At 42.3% G+C, this 24,265-nt stretch overlaps 2 protein-coding genes across 2 annotated transcripts in view; one reads left to right on the forward strand and one right to left on the reverse strand.

Moving 5' to 3' along the window:
• The window catches only part of pappa2 (pappalysin 2), a gene marked incomplete at its 5' end in the record, with an annotated part of 66,898 nt that extends 47,358 nt beyond the window's left edge, over nt 1-19,540 (forward strand). The window contains 6 exons of the mRNA XM_079285747.1: nt 542-710; nt 1,417-1,549; nt 2,024-2,145; nt 5,596-5,667; nt 14,396-14,494; nt 18,542-19,540. Coding sequence (XP_079141873.1) covers nt 542-710; nt 1,417-1,549; nt 2,024-2,145; nt 5,596-5,667; nt 14,396-14,494; nt 18,542-18,664 — 718 coding nt within the window. The 3' untranslated portion in view covers nt 18,665-19,540. The remainder of the gene's footprint in view (nt 1-541; nt 711-1,416; nt 1,550-2,023; nt 2,146-5,595; nt 5,668-14,395; nt 14,495-18,541) is intronic.
• An 859-nt stretch (nt 19,541-20,399) lies between these two features.
• Nucleotides 20,400-24,265, reverse strand: part of astn1 (astrotactin 1) — a gene marked incomplete at its 5' end in the record, with an annotated part of 390,125 nt that continues 386,259 nt past the window's right edge. The window contains one exon of the mRNA XM_079284766.1: nt 20,400-23,722. Coding sequence (XP_079140892.1) covers nt 23,485-23,722 — 238 coding nt within the window. The 3' untranslated portion in view covers nt 20,400-23,484. The remainder of the gene's footprint in view (nt 23,723-24,265) is intronic.

The following is a 24,265-nucleotide window of genomic DNA, read 5'->3' on the forward strand; positions in this document are numbered from 1 at the left end:
GTAAACATTTTAATAACTTTAAATGTAATGCTTTATTCGTCCAACATGTGAAAGTGAACAGCAGCAGCTATGGAAGAGCTTTAAACAGGACTTTTACTCTCACCTTTGACACCATGTACACACACACACACACACACACACACACACAGTAGAACTGCACTGAGCGGGGGTAATGGGTGCATTCGGTTGGGGAGAGTTTGTAAAGTAAACCTTCTGTCGCTGGATGATGCTACACAAGAGGTTTGAGCCACCATGTTACATTCATTTTGTTCTAAACTCATCTGTCAGGTGGATTATATCTGTGAAACATCCTCCGGTGCAAATGTACAGCAGTATGCAAAACAAATCCCCAAGAATCGAGCATGACTTAGAGGTGAAGAACTGGTGGCCAGTGTCCCAGTACTGGCTGCACACCGGCCTCCAGTTGTTTTTGGGTACATGTATTGCTCAAAAAAAGAAATGTAACTCCTTGAATGCAATTCAAACTGGTGTTGTTCCTTAGAATTAAGATCACTCAGAGATTCACTCTTTTGCTCTCTAGGAAGTACTTCAGGTTGGAGTGCCTGGAGGGGGGGCAGTGGGAGGAAACTAACTGTGAGCCCATATCCTGCCCGGCCCCTCCTGATGTATTCCAGGGCATGTACACCTGCACCAACGGCCTGTACTACGACACCCTCTGCACCCTGCAGTGCCCAGATGACACAAAAAATGTAAGATTTTTTAATTTTTGGTCACATCACTATCAAAAGTCAATTTTAGATCAGAACAGGGTGAGTATTCTATACTGGATGCTGTTTGACTTGGTCTCGATGTCGTAAAAGAACACATCTTGTGATGGGATCATACCAGCTTCGGCACAAGGACCAAGGGCGTAAAGTGGGAGGGGCAATACCCCATTCCACCTACTTCGCCCTTGCTTAGACCACACCCATCTTCAAATTCAACTTCTATTTGATCTCAAGTTAGGCCGTATATAAGAAGTGGAAGTAGTCACCGAGACGTCACCCATTGGTTTGTGGACTGCCGTTTTGAAGCCTCGATTTGACGGTCGCCATCTTGCAATGGCTTTTTGCAACCCGTGAACGGAACCATATTTGGACTGAGAAGGAGTGGCAGAGACGCCGTACACGGCTCTGGTGGAGACCTGTCAATCTCAGTAGCCCCGCCCTAAAGCATCCCCTGCTTTATGGTCTGTTTGACTCTAAATGGACCATAATGTACTAAATGAACATTTACTACTCACAGTGCCGAGTGACATCTAGTTCTATTATATTGGAGACAAGGCAGACATCTCTGCTCCCAATACCTCTAGCACTTCAAGCACTACGAACTACCTAATTATGGTTGGAACTAATAACTGTCCCCACATAGTTCATTGATGACCACCATGGATTTAGTATCTGTCTTTGTCTCCAGAGGGAGATTCGCTGCACTAAGGAGGGTGACTGGACTGCAGAGTTCACCATGTGCTCCACGCTCCAGGGATCGTGCTCTCCTCCGGCCGATCTCAACTCTGTAGAGTACAGCTGCGACCAAGGGATGGATGTCGGTGAGTGCAACCTTCTTTGTCAGGGATGAGAGTGTAATCCCTCAAAATAAACAGTCCTGATTATATTCTCTCCCTTCCGTTAAACAAAATAAAGCCAAGCACAGGAGCCCGTCTTGTCTTTGGCTTCACTAGACTGAGTAGAAAAAGCAACCACGGAGGCAGAGCACCTTTTTTTCTCGACGTATTATGGGAGATTATTATTAAATGCTTTGGTTTTAAATGTCAGGATGAGACTCCTGAAAACCAACTGACAGACTTGCAGCAACCAACAACAACACACACACACACACACACACACACAGTAAAAGCCCTCACAGTGATGGTTGCTAAAGGTCCAGACCACAGGTGACCGTGTGGTCTCTAGTAATGTGGTCTGTTTCCTCAATGTCTGAACATGAATAAATTCAACAGATGCTAATGAGGGTTAGAGGTCAGTGTTGTTTGATTTTTCTTTTTTCAAACTTGTCCTTGCAGGTGCTGTTTGCTACCCGACGTGCATTATGGCTGTAGACATGGATCTGCGTGACCCGGTGGTTCTGCCCAATGGCTCTACAGTTGACTCTTTAAAGCACTGGATGCTGCCCACCAAAGTCCAGGTGAGACGTCTGAGTTAGGGTTCGTCACTTTGATTCGTCTCCAATGATTCTATTTGAGTTCACTTCAGTTTATTTCTGTTCTGGACCGTCGCTGAACAAATATGAAATAAACCACACCATTAAAGTGCACACTTTAGTGTACGTTTTTTAATTTGTCCGTTCCGCACAACGTGATTGGTTGACCTTTATTCTTAGTGCCAAAGCTCAGAAAATCAACCTAGTTCCGGAAAAAAATGATGTTGCTTTTTCACTGAGTAATATTGGCTTTATGTATTTATGACATCATTAACAGTTAAATCATTTTTTATTTTTTATTGACGTACAAATGAATCGCCCCCGGTGTGTAAAGGCCTTTTGTCATCGTCAACGTTAGCTTGGCTCATTAAAACATGAGCTACTAGCATCACTTTGCTCAACTGTTGCCTTGCTGTTACTAGCACGTTAGCTAACATGAGGTTGTGCACGTGACGCTTCCGATGATGGAACCCAATCTGCAGTTTGAAACGCAGGCTTCCTGTTAACAATGTGTTGTGGGCTCTTTGGCATGACCATTGTGCTGCTGCAGCTGAGAATTGAAAAGACCTACTTAAGTGCAGTTTTTACAGAGTCAGTAAGGAAAAAACATCTATATTTGCCAAACACTAGTTTTATTCACAAGCTGTTATTTAATATATACTTCTACGCTTCAAATGTATTTCCATTTGATGCAGTTCAGCAAAACGCAGAGCTTAGAGGAGGGGTGCCGTACGGATCAGCTTGCAGAACCGGTTGCACCTGTTGCTGTTTTCGCGTTGCTCGACGGGGCACGACGTGGTGAAAAACGAGAGCCTGGTTGGTTTCATTAACCACAACGGAACAAGGGGCTTGTGGACTTGCTACCATTCGGAAAATCTTGGCAGGCTTTGTGAAACGCTCCTTGTTTTGCTCGCTGCCATGACAAACAGCGCTGAGTCCCTTCGACACAGAAACACCCATCAGAATGAATCATGCATCCAAACATCTGGTGGTCTGAACAGCAGCGCGGAGTGCACTGAGCTGCTGCTGCAGACCGTTCATTTCAGTTGAAGACAAAGAAACTCATTTGGGGGACAGTCGGCCGTGAAAAAACAAACATCCGCTGCTTTGAATGTTTGCAACCGAATTGTTCTCACTTTGTTAGTTACCTGTTACCTTCATAATTACTACTTTACTTATCTGACCTCATGTCTTTATGAGCCGTAGTGTCTGGTTTCTGCAACATTGAGAAACAAGCTCAATAAGCAATGAAACGGGTTTGTGCTTTGGCAGTTTAGAGCTAATGGTGTGTTAAAAGATAGATGGAGGGAGATGATGACTTTTTAATTTGCGTATATTGAACTACATGGTTATGAGCTGCAACACATCCCCATAAAGTCATGCACCTTAATACCGGTCACACTGGAAATACATTTCAAAGGAGAAAAAGTTGAAAATCCTGTCGAGTTTTCAACAAATGTACTGTGAAATAGGTTGAGATCATTTCTAGCTTTTTCTAACAGAGATCAATGATTATTCATTTCTGGACTCATGTCCTTTCAATCTACTGAAGTCATCTGCCACATTGTCTGTCCTCACTACAGACAATTATTAGCATTTCAAAATGTTTTAATTAAGTAGTAAAACAAACACAAAGTCCAGAAATTATTTTTAATTCAAAAGTCTCTCCGAGTAACCGAGAATGCCTAAAAAGCTGTCAAATTTCATCACAATATGTGCAAATGTGTTTCATATCAGATGTTTGACTGAATCATTGGCAAGACAGTAAAAACTAAAAACAATGAGGAAAGCATTTTTAATTCCCGGCTGCACCGGCTAACCACACACCAACACACAACCGAATCCGACTCGTGTGTATTGCCAGAATGTGTTTGTTATCATTCAAGTGTTTTTGCATTTCTGGAAATCACAGGCAGATAGACGAGAGTAAAGGTTCCAGTTGACGTCAAGCCTTTCAGGAAACACACACATCTCACACACGCAGTGTATACAAGTCACCGTGAACGAACTCGTAGGAATGTCAGGTTCTGCTGTTGTTTGGCCTTTTTAAAGGTGGGTCATGTTACCCAATATCAGGAATCAGGAATCGCTTCTATGTTAATGCTGTTGCAAACACTGCTCCAGTTTCGCCTGACATTTTGGGTGGTCCGCCATGTAGTTAGTCCGCCCTTGCCAAAGTCAAATACTTGGACGGAGGTCCGGTTACTTACGCCATATCTCTGGCGCTGCCTCCTGATTTCGAGGCATTATGTTCTTTCAAATCTCAGAATCAGGTCTCCCTCGCTGGGTCGGGCTGCATAGGGAATCACAGGGGAAGGATCCACTTTCTCTGTCAATGTTTGTTCGTCAATCAGCTCTCTGCTCACCACCTTGTAAATTCCCGGGGTCAAATAAATGACAGAGGACCACAGCCTTGCCTGGTTCTCACCACGCAACTTTGACTTTGGCATCCACTTAAGTTGTACGAGACAATTATTTTTCTTCCGTTACGAGTTATTTTCATGCAGGCAGACACAGCAAAAAGCTTCACATTGTCATAATGTATTGCATATGTCCGTGACAACAATGCAATATTTGCAAGTCTGCAATCAGAATGAGTGCAAGATGTCGTCTTGTTCATGTTTTATATAACAAGGTAAGGGAGGCCAAGTGCTAGCAGATCATTGGCAAAAATGTACCATGACGGCGCCGTTTATTGTTTCGTCATTCGAAATAATAAACTATAAGTTCCCCGAAAATTTGTGTTTTTGTTGATCTCCCTTAACCCTTTTTTTCTGGTGTGTATATTTACACACAAATTAGAGACAGAACCCCATCAAATTTACAGCACGCATTCATTCTCCCCGGAGGATGAACACTCCACACCACCATCAGGCCAAAATGTATTGATTTAAATACATTCATGCTCCCAGTGATACAATAGCCTCCTTAGATTTGAGCCACTCCAACATTTCACTGAATAAACATGGAGTAGGATTTGGGGAACGATCTCACCACGAGGCCCGTTAGGAGCTGTTCTGTGGCTTTTGATGTCTTTAAAGTTTAGATTGAGAATCATGTTTTGATCTTGGCAAAACAATCTCACCAAAAGATGCAACTCAAATGATGTACGACTTAAAAGTTCATGTATCAGAATAAGAGGACATTTGTCCTCTTATTCTGATACATGAACTTTTAAGTCGTATGTTTTCTGTCTCCCGTTAATCAATACTCAATGAGGGAAAATCACTCCATGAGTTGGTTGCCATTGTGCTCCATCTATGGGTACTTAATGAAGTTAATCAATGGTTATACCTGAACACCACTTGGGAGCCTTACACTTTTTTTTAAATGCTTTTGTTAGAGTGCGAAATAGTTTCCATGGCAAACACAGTGGTTATCCATGTCCTAAGACTGCATTGCTCAATTGTTCTTCTAACACGTTTTGTTTTCCAGAGCATAGTGTGCACAGGGATGATGAAGTGGTACCCTGACCCTCAACACATCCATTGTATCCAGTCATGTGAGGTAAGAGTCCAAACAGCCGAGCCGCCCTGCTCCAAATACACAAGTACATGCCAATAGTTTCCATCCAGATGTCAGTTTCAACAAAGATCCTTGGCCAAATACAGTATCAGTCAAGACTAAAATAGCCATTCACTCATTTAACAATTCCAAAGAATTAGAAACGGATTTGCTGCAGCTGAGAGTACCTGAGTTAAGATGTCTGTCCCGCTGATGTGAGGGTTAGAAACGCAACCACACTGGGCTATCTGGTGGAAACGTGCCATATCTGAGCACCAAGGGGCTTTGGGAACACGGCGTTTGGGAAAAGAGACGCACCGGTTGGTTAAGCAAGAGGTATCAAACATTACTGCAGGTGACAGTGTAATTCAGTTCTTACGTATCGTGTCAGCTATGTCCACATGTCTGCTTGCTTTCAAAGCCTTCGTGGTCAGCGAGACCTCAGTTTGGCTTTCATCCTGTTATTTATCAAGGAGTACTTAATCCTTAAAACAATTACACCATTTCTGGGCATCAGCGCATTAAGTTTACTGCCCGAGCCAGACTTTTCCAATAATATCAAGAATGAAGCAAAACATGCCGAATCCCTGTTGCCATCATTACTCAAGATACCAGAGCCAGTGTGCAATGTGCTTTACATTTCATGATGACAAATTTATATTCTTACACTTGAAAGAATCCCTTTCGAAGAAGCTTTTTTTAGTTTTTACAGGCATCTTCTTGTTGCCAAATGTTGTTATCGGGCTTCCAAATCGAATGGATGATCTGATAAAAGAAAATAAACAAATCGTGGCATTCTGTTACATGAAGATGAATCGTTCAGGCTGGCACGAGCCTCAGACACAAGACGTTTATATGTTCCTGCCTTGTTTAAACACTGGTGTTCGCTGGAACTCTTACTGTTTTACAAAAGGAGACGGATAAAGTTTCTTGTTTGTTGACAAGGTAACAAAACCTAATTTCTTGTGAATTTCAATGTATTTTTAAGAAAATTAGATTATACTTGTATTGGAAACAATAGCTGGATACTTTTAGTAGTACAGTCAAATTGTTTAGTTTATATTTTTGACTGAGACAGTCAATTAGTCATAAAAGTCATAATAAGTCAGTATAAGACAAAACATGTGTAATGTTTGCTGGTAATAGGTTTAAAATGAAAAAGATAGATTTATTCTTGTTTGATATACAGGAGAAAACCTTGCTCAAATATTCTTCCCTGTTTGTGGGAGGGTCAATAAATAGTAACCAAGTTATAAATAGACAATATAGTTCAGTACGTGAGTTGTTCCATCTAACACTTTTTCAAAAAACAAAATATCTTACATCTCTTATTTCCAGCCAGATCATTTGCTGAATATTTATAGCAGGATGACTTGTAACAAATCTGTTAAGGTTCTCATTTTAGTTTCATTTAATCTGGTTACTTTTGGCTTCACATTACAAGCATTAATTGCACAAAAGTACTATTTGTGACATAACTACATCCCATGTAAGCTGCGTCTCTATAGTCACGGCTGTGCTTCTGTTGTCGCCGTGTTGTCATTGCTCGGCCGTCCTCTCGGATCCTCTCGGAAAAAAATGATTGAAAAGTGTTTACGTTTTTCCAACTGACTCATCACACTCAATCACATCGCATTCAATCATCGTGTTCTGTTGCATTGTTTTACCTTTGTCCAATTCTGATGATAGCCACCCAGAACTTCCTGTAACGGGTCCGAAAGTCCGAACCATTCTTTTAAACTGTTGAAACAAACCGAACCATGGTTCATTTATATTCGACCGCGACCACCTGCTTTCGTCAGACCAAGATTCGCCTGTTTGGTCCCGACCGTGATCCGGGGGTGGTCACAATGTCAAAACCAAATGTGGTCAGTGTGAAAGGGCCCTGAGGCTCTAGTACATGCGTATCCTCCATAGCCACGACGTAACCACTTAACGCAGAATTGGTTTGGTATGAATATTCACAATGCACCACTGTCACCTTAGAATTTACCCTTTACCAATACTTAAGTTAATGAGAATATAGTAACCAGGGATAAGTTGGGTTTCTGGTAAATAGCCTCGGTCTAGAGTCCACTTATAGTACTAGCTTCATTCCTCAACTACATCTCACAGTCTTCATCAACAGCTAAAGTTTGCTTGGTTGTCATTGAGACGGCTCAACTGTCATTACACAACCTAAGCATTGAAACGGTCACCAGGTGGTCATATCTGAGGGAGGGAATCGTACACCACTTATGTTCAAAGATCTTCTTTGGAAAAGAAAACCATCCCCACAACATCAATCTACCGTGACATTGTTCTAGAAAACAGCGAGTAAATCAACCTCGAGTTATGATTATTTCCTGTCACAACATAGTTGACAGATCACCATGAATTGTCCTGAGCACATTCAAGTCCGCGGGGGTAAAACTTCCTCAGATTTTGATGACCTCGTGGTCTTCCCCCTCCAGCCTCTACACTTCCCATTACTCTGATTACCACTTCTGGTGGGAGTGGCAAAATGGTCAGCAAGTTGTTTGTTCCTGCCAACGCCTTCATAATGTTGGGTATAAACATTATAACACAGCCTCTAGAGGCCGCTGTAGCACAACTGTAGACTTTTGGTATTGTTCAATGTTATCAAATTTCTGTGTGCTGTAGTTTGCATCATAATTGAAAGTTAGTTGCAATTTAACGTCCATCGCTGCTCATTAATATTCTAGCAGTGACAGTAATGCATCTAAAGTCATAAACCCGGGGAGTCTTTATTTGGCATTCATCCGTTGGGTTTAGAACTACTGGAACTACTGATAGAACACATAAACTGTTGATGTCTCACGGTATTCAAATATTCCTCCGACCTGCCAACACTACATTTTCCCCTTCCACCTTTCCTTTAATGTTGCTAGGCAAAACAGTTGCCTCTGACCCGCTCCTCCATGACAACACTGTAAATTATACCAGACCACATGTGCTGCATAGTCCACTATGCCAGATCTCATCCAGATGCCATTGCTCCCAATCGTTTTTAGTCTGCCTCTCTTTCCATTCTTTCTTAAAACACGGTTGACAATAAATGTGAAAGTCAGCTCAGGTACCTCACCAGCACAGCGGCTCCTGTACCACTGCCAGTCTGAGACTCTTCTCTACTGGTTTCATCTACTTTATAGTCGTAGAAAGAGATGCATCGCTGACAAAAGTGTCTTTCTTAGAATGTTCTCCGCATGATTAAAATGTTCGCTGGACCAATGAGGAGAAAGAATTTGATAAGAGTGTATAACAGACACCCAATTAATTAAACATATCGACTCATGCATCACCTAACATGAGGCATTTCGACAAAGAGGACGGAAAATATTGAAACCATTTGGTTGGTGGACGCTATGTTCATCCACTTGATCACATCATGAGAAACCTGTGTCGTAGTTTCCCAGTCTGAAAAAAGTAACAATGAGTTTCACATCGATGATTCAGGATAGTTGAGTTTATATCACAACAGTTCTGCGTGATGCACCAATAGAACATGTCTGATTTAAGCTCTCCACCGGCTCAGACAAGCTGAATGTTTGCTGTTTGCTTTAGATGGGAGATCAGGGTTGAAATTAGTTGAAGACTAAGTAGACCAAAAGTGAACTGAACAATCTGTCAACACCTGAAACAACACCTGACTATTGCCTTGTTCTATTCATGGCTCTGTTTCTTCTGAAACACATACTTGTTTAATTGAAGACAATCACAAGCAAAGCAAATGAATCAAATGAGTCTCTGTAGACTAAAGGCAGCCAGAAGAGTAGAGATTGTTTGTTCAGACAACAGGCAACTGTTGGACAGCAGAATAACTTGTGATTTGTATGTTAAATTTACAGTAAGTGGAATTAAAGTGATCCAAATGGAGTAAAAAAACACACGTCTCTCCACAAGGCAAATCATTTGGGAGAAGCTTTCTTAGCTTTCCGAATACAAAGGTTGTCATCCAAGAAAGAGTCAAGGATTCTTGATCAACTTAGATGGAAATATGGGACTGATTTTGCCCCCTTTTTAATGGAAATTACAGACTTTACTCAGCTGGAGCTTGCCTGTCGAGCTATAAAGTTTCTAGACAGCGCACGCTATATTTTACAATGATTCACCTCTGAGTGAATTCCTCCCCAGCTAACCATCAAATCCTTTCTCAGTAACTTTTTCGGGTCCAATTTATAGTGGCAACAGACTGAACAGAAAAGGCCAAACGCACTTCGCCCCAGCCATGTCTTCCAGTCCCGCTGTGTTCGAGGGCCAATCGGTGAATGTTATATCTACAGCTTGTTCTGGGCCTTCCTTGGGGCCTCCCTTGAATCTTCCAGTTGGACTTGCCTGAAATATCTCCACAGTGAGTCACGCAAGAGGTAACAACTGGGAAAATCTACCAACTCCACTCTGAGCTGCTCCTAGAAACCAAGGTATATAGGGCTTACTGGCAGTCCAGTACCATCCACCCATTATCTAAGAGGCACTCTACTTCCTGCTAGAGCTTTTTGATAACCCAGGGGGGTTAGCAATTAATGATGGCATCGAGGACTATGACTGCTCAAAAGCCTCCACTGGTGCAGTGGATTGTGAGTGAAGTCATTCATTTGATTTTAAATTTGTATACAGTTTGGTACATCTGCACGACCGTATTTCCCCACAACAGAATGGCGCCATTAACTGGGTTGTGTTCCTTGGTGTGTTTTAGGAGGTTTAAGGTTCACAGGTGGAACGGTAGAACAGACCTGACCCTGCACCCGACTGGCAGCATGCAGTCCACTGGGAGGATGACACAAGGACACACAGTCAGCCAAATTCTGGAAAACTTGTGGTAGAGAAGTGGTTCTTCCGTTAAAATGGGGGTTAACAGGTCACCTGGTGACAGATCATGTTTTAATATGGAAGTACAAGCAGCGAATGTTGGCAGTCAACTTGCAGTGAGTGGCATTTTGAAGTACAGGAACCAAACTTCAATCATGTGTTTATGTGCACTTGAGTTATCTGATTATTCGCAGATTTTGGCAGTAACCTGATTTCTTAAACATAGAAATGTAAAACCATGGTTTCCTTTTTAGAAGGTTAAGGAATTAAGACAAACCCAGCTGGGTTTATGAAACTTGATTGCCTGCCCCATTTACGGTTAAATAGATTTCTAAAGCTTTTTGTTTTACATGCACTTGCATGATATCGACCCAGAATGAGAAAATTATCACTTTGCAATGGGCTGGACGACCAAGATCGCAACCTGTTGCTGTGCACCAAAGAGTTCAATCCAAAGTCCGACCAAAACTGAAAGAAAGTACACGGTAAACTTCAACCATTCAATAATGTGGTTTCTACAACCAGCAGGCTATTTGAGCCATTCTTGGGTGTTTTTAGCTGTGTTTTGGGTCATTATCCTGTTGGAGGACCCATGACCTGCAACTGAGACCAAGCTTTCTGACACTGGGCAGCACATTTCGCTCCAGAATGCCTTGATGGTCTTGAGATTTCATTGTACCCTGCACTGATTCAAGACACCCTGTGCCAGATGCAGCAAAGCAGCCCCAGAACACAACCAAGCCTCCTCCATGTTTCACAGTAGGTACAGTGTTCTTTTTTTGTATGCTTCATTTTTGCGTCTGTGAAAATAGAGCTGATGAGACTTGCCAAAAAGCTCCAGTTTTGAAACTGGAATTTGCCAAAATGCATATTGACAAGCCACAAAGCTTCTGGGAGAATGTCCTTTGGACAGATGAGACAAAAAAAGCACCCAAGAATGGCTAAGAGCAAAACATTGGACTATTCTGAAGAGGCCTTCTATGAGCCCTGATCTAAATCCTATTGAACATCTGTGAAAGGAGCTGAAACAAGCAGTCTGGAGAAGGCACCCTTCTCTGAAACCTGAGACAGCTGGAGCAGTTTGCTCACGAGGAGTGGGCCTAAATACCTGTCGACAGGTGCAGAAGTCTCATTGAGAGTTACAGAAATCACTTGATTGCAGTGATTGCCTCAAAAGGTTGTGCAACAAAATATTAAGTTAAGGGTACCATCATTTTTGTCCAGGCCATTTTCATTAGTTTGTTTTTTTAAATGATTCTGTTGAACCACATTTCAAAAGCAATGTCTGATTTTCATTAGTTCATTTTCAGTACATTTTTATTCATTATTACTTTTGTCAGTTTAAAGTTAATTCAGTGACCATTGTGGGTTTTTCTTTCTTTAACGGAAGGGTACCAACCATTTTGTCCACGTGTGTATATACAGACCTCCCTTGAACTCCCCGAACTGTCTTTCTTATCAAAAGGTAAAACACTGAGTCAGAAGAGAACACCCCCCCCCCCCCCCCCCCCGAACTGTTTTCAGAAAGCTCTGGGCGAACGGGGCGAAAGAGGGGGAGATGAAAGAATGTCTGCTATCAAAAGATTGATACAGATACTTGGTAGAAAGTGAAAAATGAATATGTTGCTGCTTGACATGTTTGTGTTTTATAATGTTGTGATGAAGAGCTTTGCTAGTGTTGATGACAGCCCATGCTCCCCTAGAACCAGCCAATGCCAATAGGTGGAATATTTATGTTAGCGAGGTGTGGGGGTTGGCTGCTGCTGCTCTCTTTTTTACGCTGATTTGAAGGGAGTTACTGTGTAATGGTAATACACAAACCAGTTGACCTTTTAACTCTCATTAGGGGAATAAGGTACGCAGTCAACTCTGGCTGGTTCAATACTCTTCGAGCGTAAGTGCATTTCTGTTGAGAGTAAGGTATATGCTGCCTGGAAGGGAATGTAAATAATAATTAACCTCATCATGAGCCCTGACCTCAAAATTAACCTCATGTGGGCAAAGTGGTGGGTTCGCTAATTGAAACAGTCTTTATCAAGGAAAGACGTGAGTGTGAAATGGAGATCAAACCCACAACAAAGCTCGACTATGGAAATATGTAACATTCAAATGAAACCGACAGCAGGTCAAGCAAGTATGCATTTTGCGCGACTCTCCGAGGCTGTAAAGGCAATTCAAAGATTCTCGCACTACTAGTGATTTGGGTGAGGCATCTGGTGCAATTGCCGGTAAAGTATTTACTCAGAAACGAAACGATGAAAGAGATTTATTTATGTCACGGCAGTTTAGCTGGGAAAGGCATGGGGATTCGTCAAGTAGGGAGTTCTTTGAAGTGAAGATAAAATGGCAGAAATCTTCTCAGCAGCTGCTCTCTCCCCCCGCACCGGTTAGGTAGAGCCCCGAGTCTTTGAAATGACTCCATCAGCTCGTCGAAGAAAGCCAAAAGTGTCTTTGGCCCTCAGCACTTATGTTCATATTGTTGGCACCTCAGGGAAGCCCTCGTGGTTTTGCTGAAAACATTAACATCCGGGGTTTCTCCAGAAGGACTCCCACACTAGCCAAAGTATGATTAAAAGAAAAACAGTTTGAGGAATTGTCATTAATAGGTATTCCAAGTAAGGTGAAGCATACCTGTCCATCTACTCTATCTATCCTCTTTAAATAAAAGGTTAGCTAAATGAGTCCTACAAGTAAACCTCTCTTTGCTTAATTACACTGAAGTCTGACCTCTGTCAGTCTTATTGTTTATCCCGGAATGCCAAAAGAAACAATTTTCCCTCCATGTCTTCGAAAAGACTCCAGAAGTGAAGACCATTTCGACTTGTGCAAGCAGGTCTCGAGTCATTTACGAGTGATGTTTCCATCACCTGACCAATAAGGACATTCAGACTTTAAACAATTGGTACGCCACCATCCAAATGTCATAGCAAACATCACGGCACGAAGTCATAATTGTTAAGCACCATAGGCAGCCACATATACCCTTTACCTATTCTAGCTTTATTGTTTCTGCATTGTTCACAGAGTTCTCTGAACTCATCGCCTATCCATCTGACAACGATTTAGCCTCTAGGGGGCCAAAACTTCCGGGGTTCCGGTGTCGCGATAACGAATAAAAGGTATCCAGGCCAAGACTTGCCTCTCCGTGTGCTGGTCATTTTTTACAGTCCCATTAGCAATGCGTGAATGTAGTTTAAGTCGCGAGACGACGTATACGACCAGGTTGTTTCACAAGAAGCCAATTAGCCAAGCTAATGTAAAGCTAAATCGTCGTCAGACGTTAGCCGATGGCTTGCGACCAAAGCCGGCTCAAACGTGACTGGTCAATACTATTTGGACTGAAAACGGAAAACCAGAATGCTTCTGATACCCAAATCTTGTCTGGTTGCCGACGGATTCTGCAATCACATGCAGATATCTGTTTGTAGAGATCAGGACAAGAAGCCTTAACCAACATCCTGTCCGTTATCATGATATGCAAACATCATGCAAATGTTCTACAAAGCTAATGTGAAGGATAAAAGGCTGATTAATCCAGAGAACTATGCTAATGTCAACTGACTTTAGGCTGAGTTAATGTAGTCACTCAAGTAAAGTGCACGAGAACTCTTTGCTAAATAAATCATTGACCTGCTTGTGCATTGAATCGAAGGCCCGCCTCCATCTTGTTCAATAGACAGAAGTGGCCCTCTCTCATTGGCTGATGAGTGAGCTTTGTCAGAGCAAATGAACAACTTAGATTGGGCTTGGATTTTGCTGCATGAGTGTTTATTTGTATTTGTTTCATGGACATTTGTTCCAAACAACATCAATGAATATGACAATTTCTTGTTGGCCTTCTCGGCCTTCCATGCTGTGTGAGGGGACATTATTATATTGGGGAGACCATTAACACTGTTTCTTGTTTGTAACTTGTCTCTAGCCTTTTGGAGGGGACGGCTGGTGTGACACCATCAACAACCGGGCCTACTGCCAGTATGATGGAGGAGACTGCTGCCCGTCCACACTCTCCACCAGAAAGGTACACAAACAGACATTTCCAGCGCCACGCCTCCCATCCAGCGTATTTACGTAGGAACAGAAAGATTGGTTTCCGTCACTTTCTTACCATCTGTTTTTGTTTTAAAAATAACAATATATTTTGGACTACTCTTTCCACAGATATGATACAACTGCACAATTTCTGTCCACTTTTGTTTAAAAGGTGGCAAAGCGTTGCTTGGCTGGCTCCAGGTCTCGCATCTTGCAATCGAGATGGAGCTCAGAGGCCGGGAGCTGGATTCAAAGCCAGATTCTTCCTGTTTACTGGAGTAGAAATCTGTCTCTCTTGGCAGGAGCGCCGCGCCGCTACGCAGGAGACTTCGACTAAGCAAACAAACACAAATCCTGCTACTTTCCCTTCTCTCCTGTTAACGACTGCGCCTATTTAGTCTCCCTCATCTGTGCTTAAAACAACAGAGGAGACTTGTGCCCTCCGGCTGTTCAACTCAAGTGGTAAATAAGCTGGTTTTCACCACCGCACGCTGCCGTACGCCTTCTCCCCTCTCGCGTTAAGCTCCACTGCAGAGGGAACCAGTCGGGGTTCAAGATGTCAGAACACTTGCCAGGGTCCAGATGTTTGAATGCGCCCACTCCATCGAGTCAAATTCTGTCTGATACTAGAACACACTTCGCTATGGGCTTAATATACCTGCTGAGATTTTCTCCTACTACACTTAAACAGTTGTAGCTGACAGCATTCTGTTACTGTGGTGGCTTCATTCAAAGCATCTCAAGTGGAGATGATAATGGTTTCTGTTTGGGATGTAGGTCTGCAATCTAACCGCTTTTCTCAAATGAAAGAAATGTTTAATTGAATCAGTTTGACAAATACCTTGAGTATCTTCATGTTTATCCGTCCTAGCGAACGCTCCCCCGGCGACAGCTCGTTGGTGCTCGCCACAAATGCAAATGCATCACATTACACTAATTGCTCTCAATGATTGCTGTGTATGTTGGGTGGCTAAGAGGAATGGTATGAATAATAATGAGCAAGCCGCGGGGTCGGGCCAGCGGTGGAAACCAGGCCACTCGTTCCCTCAACTGCTTCTACATAAACACCTCTTTTTTTTCCCTTCTCCCTATTTTTCTGTGCTTTCACTAGAACTTCTCTCCCATGTGGGCATTTGGGAAGTACCCCCCCCTCTCTCTATATACCCTATTTGGCTACTGTACAGCCACATATTCATGACACTCATTCACGGGGGCCCTGCCTATTAATTCATACGGCCTACAGTTGGCCTGGTCCTCGGCTGTCTCCTTCATGTCCGCGGCACGCCATGACTCACTGGCAGCTCCTTCCTAAATGAGAAGGAGTTCAGCGGGTCTGTAGCTGCCATCACAGTAAATGAGCTGCCAGACTGCCACTACCTGCTCTTTCATGAGGGGGGGGGGGGGGGGGGGGTGTATAGGGGCGGGTGCAGCGAGGTGTCGGTCTGCGGTCTAGTCGGTCACTGTTCACTTGGCGAGGGAGTCAAGTTAAGCGCCGTGAGAGGCGGCATCCTGCACAGCGACGCCGTTTACAGAACTCTATTTCCACGTGGCTCGACTTGTGCAGGTGAAGGAAATGACAGGTTTCTAAAACCGCATCACGTATTTTCTCTGCCGCCACACAGGCAAGAAAACCCAAACAATTTGCTTTAGTTTTGGTACGTATCCATCAAAACACACACAGACCAGTTGGATTTTTTTTAGCCTTATCTGCAAGTAACGTGGCTTCACAGATTGTTCCGGTATCTAGCGTGATGAGTCACCTGCGCATGAACTCCATCAAATATTTGAATCAATATTCATATCTGCCAGCTAAACTGCTCGTTGGGGCCTTTTTATGGAGCGCAGGCAGTATTGGTTTTATTTACAGGGGGGGGTGCAGCAATGACAAGGGAGGAGGGATACGTGAGAGATGATTCAGGTGGGATTCGGTTGTCGGCCAACAGGGGAAAACTCCAGAAGAAAAGATCGGGGCTGCCACACCATCTATGGAAACACACAATCTCGTTTTGATTTGTTAACTGGAGTCTGTTTGAGTCCAACAAAGGTCCGAGGTAGTAAACGCAGCAAAGAGCGAACAAAAAGAAAACAGACATGCTTTTTACGTTTGATGTTTTTGATCGATTGCGAGAATTCATCACTTCGAGAGGGTTTCTTGTCACATGAATTGCGCTGGTGAATGTGTTGCTGCAAACAGCAGGGAGGCAACGGATGCAGCCAGAGGACTTGGCTTTGGTTTCTGCGGGTGAGGCAAAAACAAGCCCTCTCTCTCTCTCCTTCCAGAGGTTGTTAGGAGGCATCGAAAGGCGGAGCGTTGCTTGGCTCGCTCTGCGCCCGCGTCGATGAATCAAGATGTTAAGGAAACATTTAATGGCCGCGGAAATTCCTCTTAAAATGGGACGGCTGGCATTTTTAAAGTGAAAGGCCTTTCTGCCGAGAGCCCTTGGCGAAACCATTACCCCGCTGCCAACCCCAATCAGTCGCTGCCTCCCACTCCACTCGTTCGCCTCGCTCGCAGCGTCCATATGCGTCTCTCTCTCTGCCTCCCACTCTCCTTACCCTCTCTCCCTTTTCTCTCTCCCGATCTCCCTCCCCAGTCCTTCCCTCCGGGAGCGAATGTTTACATTTCTTGCAACAGACTGCTTCGCGGGGCACCAGAGTTTATTTTGCAACCTGTGGTGATGGCTCGCTTCCTAGACCAGAGCTGGCAGCCTCTTGTTGTTGATTTTTAACATGTGTTCATCCGCTCACCTCCGCCGCCCCCCCACACTCCCCGAAGACCCTCAAGGTTTTTCTCGCCATTCAGAGGCCCGGTTGAACCATTTGACATCATGCGCTTTATCGGCCTCCGGGGGGCTGTTGGAGTTCTCTTTGAAACTTTTAGGAAACACAACAAGTCCACTAAGACCGACGCTCGGGTTACTAAGCGGCGCTTTACCTTTCAGCACAAACGCGATGGAAGAAGCCATGGACGGCGTCCAGTAGCCATCGGGGTCGGTTTCGAGTGAATGTATTTTTATCGTCTGTTTTTGCCATTTGAAGCCGTGCTCTTTGCTACAGTTGAAATGTTACAGCCCTGTGGGGAAGAACTCCTGAACTCGTGCATTTTTCAGTGACGTTGCTCTCACTGAAAGCCCTGATGTAATATTTCCTCTCACCCCGCTGCTATCCATCCTTCTCTTCTAGGCTTCTGTTGCACCTACTTGTACTATATATATAGATATATAGATATAGATATATCTATATATATGTATATATATAGATATATATATATATCTATATATATATTAGTGCTGGGCAAGTTAATTCCGCGTTAACGCATTCATTAATTAACGCAGACAATTATTTTATCGTGCGTTAACGCATTTTTTTTTTTTTATAATTATTTTTATTTTTATTTTTTTTATTGAAAGACAAGAGACAATACATATACATAACAACAAGAGGATGACAAGAACAGTGGGATAAAAGCCAGCAAACATCCTACAGTCAGTTGCGGTAAAGTCAGCAGACAGTCCGATCTCCGTGGTCAACTCAGCAGACACTTACATGTTATGTATATCTATATGCTGACATTCACGGTAAACGCATTCAAACGGCACAGATCGGGAGCAAGCGAAGGACTTTGAAAGTTAGCGGAAACATTAACGTGAGACAACATCCGGTTTCTTCAGACGAACATCCGGTTTTCAGAATAAGATGCCAACAAAGTATGAATTATATTCACATTAAGTATGAAACATACTGACTGCATCTCGTGAACCAAATGTTATTGCCCTTTTGTTCATATAGCAGTACTTTTAAAATAAAAGTGCGCAATACACTACTTTTGAATTCATCATTGAACTTTGCCATAACAATGCGATTAATCGCATTGTTATGGCAAAGTTGGCAAAAAATCCATGCGATTAATCGCGATTAAATATTTTAATTGTTGCCCAGCACGAATATATATATAAGTGCACACAATTTGATCAGATTCCACCAAAGACATCTTTAACAGGGAAACCGACTGAATGTGGTGCTTGTTTGCCGACAGGTCATTCAGTTCGGGGCGGACTGCAACCAGGACGAGTGCACTTGCCGAGATCCGGACGCCGAAGAGAATAAGAGCAAAGCCAAGGACTCGGGAGGAGGAGGAGGAGGAGGAGGAATGCAATAAGATGGAGGGATGAAAGAGGCTGCACTTGAGTCAAACCACAGACTACACACCACAACACACAAATAACGAAAATATTACATTTGTAATGCGGAGAACGCAATTGAAGTCAGAATCCACACGATAAAAGGCCTTTTTATTTCATCCTATGCGATCTTGCTGTCTAATGGCACTACATCTGAGTCATGTTGGTTTCAAAAACGGTATTCCTTCCCTCACAAACATCCACATGTGAACAAATTGTTTTCTTTTTTCTGTGTAGAAGATTCTATTTATAAAAGGAAACCCCTCAGTGAGGAAACATTGAGGGAAAAAAAGAAGTCCATCCACTCCAGAACAAATCAAGTCCTCATCAAACCGCTCTTCTAAATGGATTTAAGTACTCTGTTCAGTTATTGAAGTTGTCGGATGGCTTTTCAAAACCAAAGGAGGACTTTTAAAATCGAAGTCGAGTAGACAAGTCGCCTGATCACTTAAAAAAAAAACATTTTTGGAATTACAAACGATTACTTCCAAATCTAAGTCGGGCAAATGTTAAATATCAGTGTCAGAATTGTTATGTATTTCCACTGAAGCAAAGATGTGCTTCATATTGTAATGTTGGAGTCAGAAAATCAGTGGTGGAACGTGAGGATAAACCAAAAATGAAGATTTAAAAAAGGCTTTTGGGAAGGAGGGCATTTCTTTTGCTCAACACGGACCTGAAAGTCGTCTCCTGCTTGCATGTATGTATGTCAGCTTCTGGTATCCGTTAGCCAGAAATGATAAAGTACCACATGTTATAAACTATAACAAAAAAAGAAAGAAAGAAGTGTAATCATGTTCTCTGTGATATTTTACAGTACTTTATACTCCATATGAAATAAACAGCAACTTTATATCGACCCTCATGAAGTTTGGATTGATTGATTCATGCTCATTAACAGAGGACGTGTCTCTTCTTTGGTTTCTATTTTAATATGTAATAAATACATGCAATGAAACACAGATTTTTTGGCCTGATGCCTTTTTTTTTTTTGATTTGGTTTCATACTATCATACAGATATTTGTGTCTCATGACATATGCAGTGATCAATACTCGCTCAGCTTTAGATTTTAAATGACTGAATGAAAAAAGTCCAAAGGTGCTATGTTGTATATTTCCATCACTGTGTCGTGGGTTGATGAGTATAAATATGGACATTCTATTGATTGTGGTTTGTGGACAGTGAAATATACATTGTCTTTGAGAGAGGGGAGTTGTCTGTGCTGACCTTCGCCAAGCTCAAAGGTCGCCCATCAGAGTGGACTTTGATTCAGAAACCAATCAAAATGTAACGTGCAGCAGGTCTAACCTGAGGGTAAAGTACAATGCATACAGATGGCGGCATTGTGTTCATAAAAGGACACAGAAAGACCAAGAAGATACATCATGAGAGTATATGTATCTTCCAGGACCTTCGCCTCGCTCGGAGGCCATCCTTAACATAATAACACAACTTTAGGCCACGCTTTTGCACTTCACAACATTGTTTTCCTCACAAATTGACGATTTAATAATTTTCTAAATTTGTGATTTTTGTTTCTCTCATAAATTTTCCATTTTAATCTCAGATAACATCCATGTTTTTTCCGTAAACATACAAATTCAGATTAAAAAAAAAATATGTATGAAAATGATCAGAGGCAGTGGGGTCTCTATTCAATTTTGTTTTATTTCCTTCAACATACATTACAGATTAGATAACAGGGGTATTTTGACTGTATCTCACCATCAGTTCCTTTTTCTTCGGAAAACCTTTGACTTGATTATCATATCACAGTTGAAGTGTTCAGCTGGTCACAAACAACCGTGCCGATCCAGCTGCAAATTGATCGTACCGTCTTCGAACTCCCCAAGTATGTCTCAAGAGTGTTGGTTTTTTTTATGCGCACAAACGTAATGCAAGAGTATGGAAAACCAAGTATGCACAAGAAATCAGAGATTTCTTCTGACATCTGACGGTTGAAGAACATCCATACAGCCAATTTTTGTAACATATTCTTTGTTGTCCTTTGAAGTAGCAAAGCTCAAAGTGAAAAAAGTGAAGTTTATGATCGCCACAGATATTATACACAAAATATTATCATGCAGATAGTAGATGGTTGCTTCAAATGTCTCCTAAAGGTGCATTTAATGTTCAAGTCCATTCATTTGACCGTGTAAAAACCCTCCGCTCTTCACTTCACAACTCTCATCATTAACCCTTTAGACTAGACTACGCTACATGACGATACAACAAGACGATACAATATATAAAATATCACCTGTAGTACATTTCTATACAGAAGAAAAACACTGCGCTTGTAATGTGATGTATTCATGAAATACCCTGCTGCCTATACAAAAATCTACAAGTGTTCATTTTAGTATTCACATATGAGATTTGTTAAAAACCAACAACTAATATACAATTTGCATTTTCTCGACATCAATCTCCAACATGGCCACTGCACAATGACAGAATGACAACAACAGAGGTCGAGCAAAAGTTACAATATACTCATGATAAAAGCACAGTATTAGTGGAAATGTCAGATAAATCCTTTAAAGACATTATTGCATGAAGTTTTAATACACAGAAGCAGTTCAAAACATTAACAGGGAACTGTGGAGCTTTGTAACTTGGACCCTATTTTCAGATGTTTTTAGTGACCAAGATGTTTGCTTCTGGACGTCTTTTCTCTACATCTTGGCTAAACAGCTCAGAGACTGAATATTGCAATAAAACTCTAAAAAAGGACAAGCTTCCTCAGTTTGAATGAATCTTTAAAACTGCCACTACGAATGAGATTGAGATCCCAAACTACGACTGATAAGTGGAAACATTTGAGGTTGCTTTAGTCTTGACGGGATCGAGAAGAAACTGAATTTTCAGTCACGATTTCCACCACCTGCACAAAAACAAAGGAAAATAGGGTGGAGCTTGAAAAGCAGCAAAGTTACCGTTAAAGACACTGCTAATTAGCAGTTTCAATGCAGAATCAGCACTTTGAAGAGTGCTCATTGGTTGGATTTTGAATGATAAAATAAAATACTGGTTTCGGCAGGTTTTATTGAAAATATAGAGAAAATGAAGTCATCTGTGAGCTTCCTCTGTGATGCCTGTTATTCAGTAAAACTCCTTTAAAACCACTTCACTGATAAATGCAAACATTCAATACTACATTCAGCAGGATATATATCGCTAAAACATTATGGTAAAGCTATGTACAATGTTGGTTCAGAATATCTATTCCACTAAAATAACTGCCAGCAGACCATATATCCATCTTTGATCTTTCTCATCGAAACACGGTAACTCTTCTTTCCCCGGTGTGGATACATGCCATCTCATTAACCAGTTTGTAAGTACTATCAAGTATTATCATTTTGAAATATGTAAAAAGACAAGTGACAGCTAGACTGTAGAAGCGACTCCACACAACGCAGCAGCTAGCGCTCACAGCTGAGATACATGTGACTGTTCAGCTGAGTGTGTTGCTTTTCCTAATAAATGCGTACGACAAGCATCGGAAGCAAAACATTAACGGATAGTCGGAATGTATCTTTGAAACTGAAGCTATGAGGATTTTTTAAATTTCTACAAGACCCAGAATCTCCTGGTTCCATTGTTCATGTAAACAAAGCGTTGACTTTCAGTTCGAGGTTGGTTCAAAGGAGCCATTAGCTGTATCCAATATGCTTTGGGCCACTAGTTTGACATCAAGTTTGTATTTTGTAATTTTTCACGAAAATGTCTGCCGACGTGACTAAGTTTGGATTTGAATAGTCTCTTTCTCGTTTAGATTAGAGCATTCAAATCTCTTTGTTTTAAAACACAGATTGTTGAGTCCAACAAAGAAATACAGTGAAATAAAATGCATGTTTAGTTATCTGTTTTTCTAAGATAATTGCATTTAATGTCAACACAAACTGTGAGATGGAACTTTTCAGGCCTCCTGCACTTGAATCATAAAAAGCCTTGAGACGGCATGCTGCAAAAGGTGTCTCGGTTTCTCAAATTAATTCTGATCCATTTTGGTTGTCCGTGCTCTTCAGGTCCGTCCATTCCTGCCTCGCAAAATTTCACACTAAACGCCAACTACAGATATTAAAATTCACCTCATACGTGTAATCTAGTAAAAAGGGTGTCTAAGTAAACACTTGCAATATTGTGCATGCAGCTGCTTCACAGTAAATGGCTGTATGTATAGATGGCTGCTTTACAGTTTGCCTGTCTTTCCCCCATTGACACATCTACACCAATGGCAGCGAGCTGCCGTTTGAGGTGCTGGTCGACCATCAGCAGCACGTCTGGGGGTTCGGTGTCTCTTGGGGACACATGGGGAACCGGCAGCCCTGTGATTACAGTAAAGCTTCACTTAAGCTCTATTTGCTTCAGTTCAAACCATAAAACATGTATTCTGATTAAGCATCATACCGTGATGACAGATGCAAGCTTGTATTGTGAAGCACCTGCTGAATGTGTCACGTTTGCGTTGATTTCGACTCTTCATTGCAAGGGAGGAATGGACTTCAGCAAAGCTCAAACAAAGTACAGCAAAGAGCTGTGGACCCACAAAACCCCAGTTTATTAGAGGATTATCAGACTCATCTCCTACTTGGAAGCTGTGATTAAACGTTTGAATGCATTTACCAATAATGTGGTGAAGCTAAATAGAGCAGTTTGAGGCATTTCAAGTAATTTGCTTATGACACCATAAATGCATATAGCTTATGGAAACAAATGTGAAACCTGCATTTTATTTGTTCCTTTGTTGGGTTTGGGGGCTCTCCCACATCCGAACTGAAACTCTAATTTCACAGCTCCTTTGGCTCGCCGTAGTCGTTGTACATGACGGTGAGCATCTGCTCGTCACAGGCCTTGTGTACGTCCTGGCCCATGTTCGACCAGTTCAGCCCGAAGGCCTTGGTGTCGGTGTAGCGGCAGGAAAGAAACTTGAGGGACATCCTACGGAGGCCGATCTTCTGCTCCTGAAGCAGACCCTTACACCACGGGGACAGTTCATCTATCTGGGAGAGGATGAGGCCAGCCTTCCTGTTGGAACAAAGTGGACAAATATGTGAAGTGGGTTTTTTGTTTGCTGGTGCGCAGATGTACCGCCATAATGTATTTTTTAACAGAATTCTCCAGCATTCCATAGCAGGAGGGACCGCAAGACCCAACACAGCCGCTGACCACCAGCCTGCTGTTCGGCTCATTTTCTGTAACCAGTGTAGAATGAAAGCATGGCGTAAATAGCAAGCTAGCTAACTAGCCAGCTGTCTGCTAGTTAGCTGGCTAGCGAGCTTGCTAATTCCATCATTCTGTAATGCTACACAGGCACGTTGAAATTGTGCCTCATGTGCAAATTGTGCCTCATGTAATGCTACACAGGCACGTTGAAATTGTGCCTCATGTGCAAGCTAGCTCATTAGCCAGCTATCTGCTAGTTAGCTAGCAAGCTTGCTAATTCCACCATGCTTTAATGCTATACAGCTACACAGAAAATGAGCCGAACAAGACTCATGTGGCAATAACAATGTGCTTTGCTACACCGCGACAGGCATCGCTCGTCGATGAAACATTAAGTTATGAAAT

This window comes from Melanostigma gelatinosum, assembly GCF_949748355.1.
Source record: "Melanostigma gelatinosum genome assembly, chromosome: 15".
Taxonomy (NCBI): Eukaryota; Metazoa; Chordata; class Actinopteri; order Perciformes; family Zoarcidae; genus Melanostigma; species Melanostigma gelatinosum.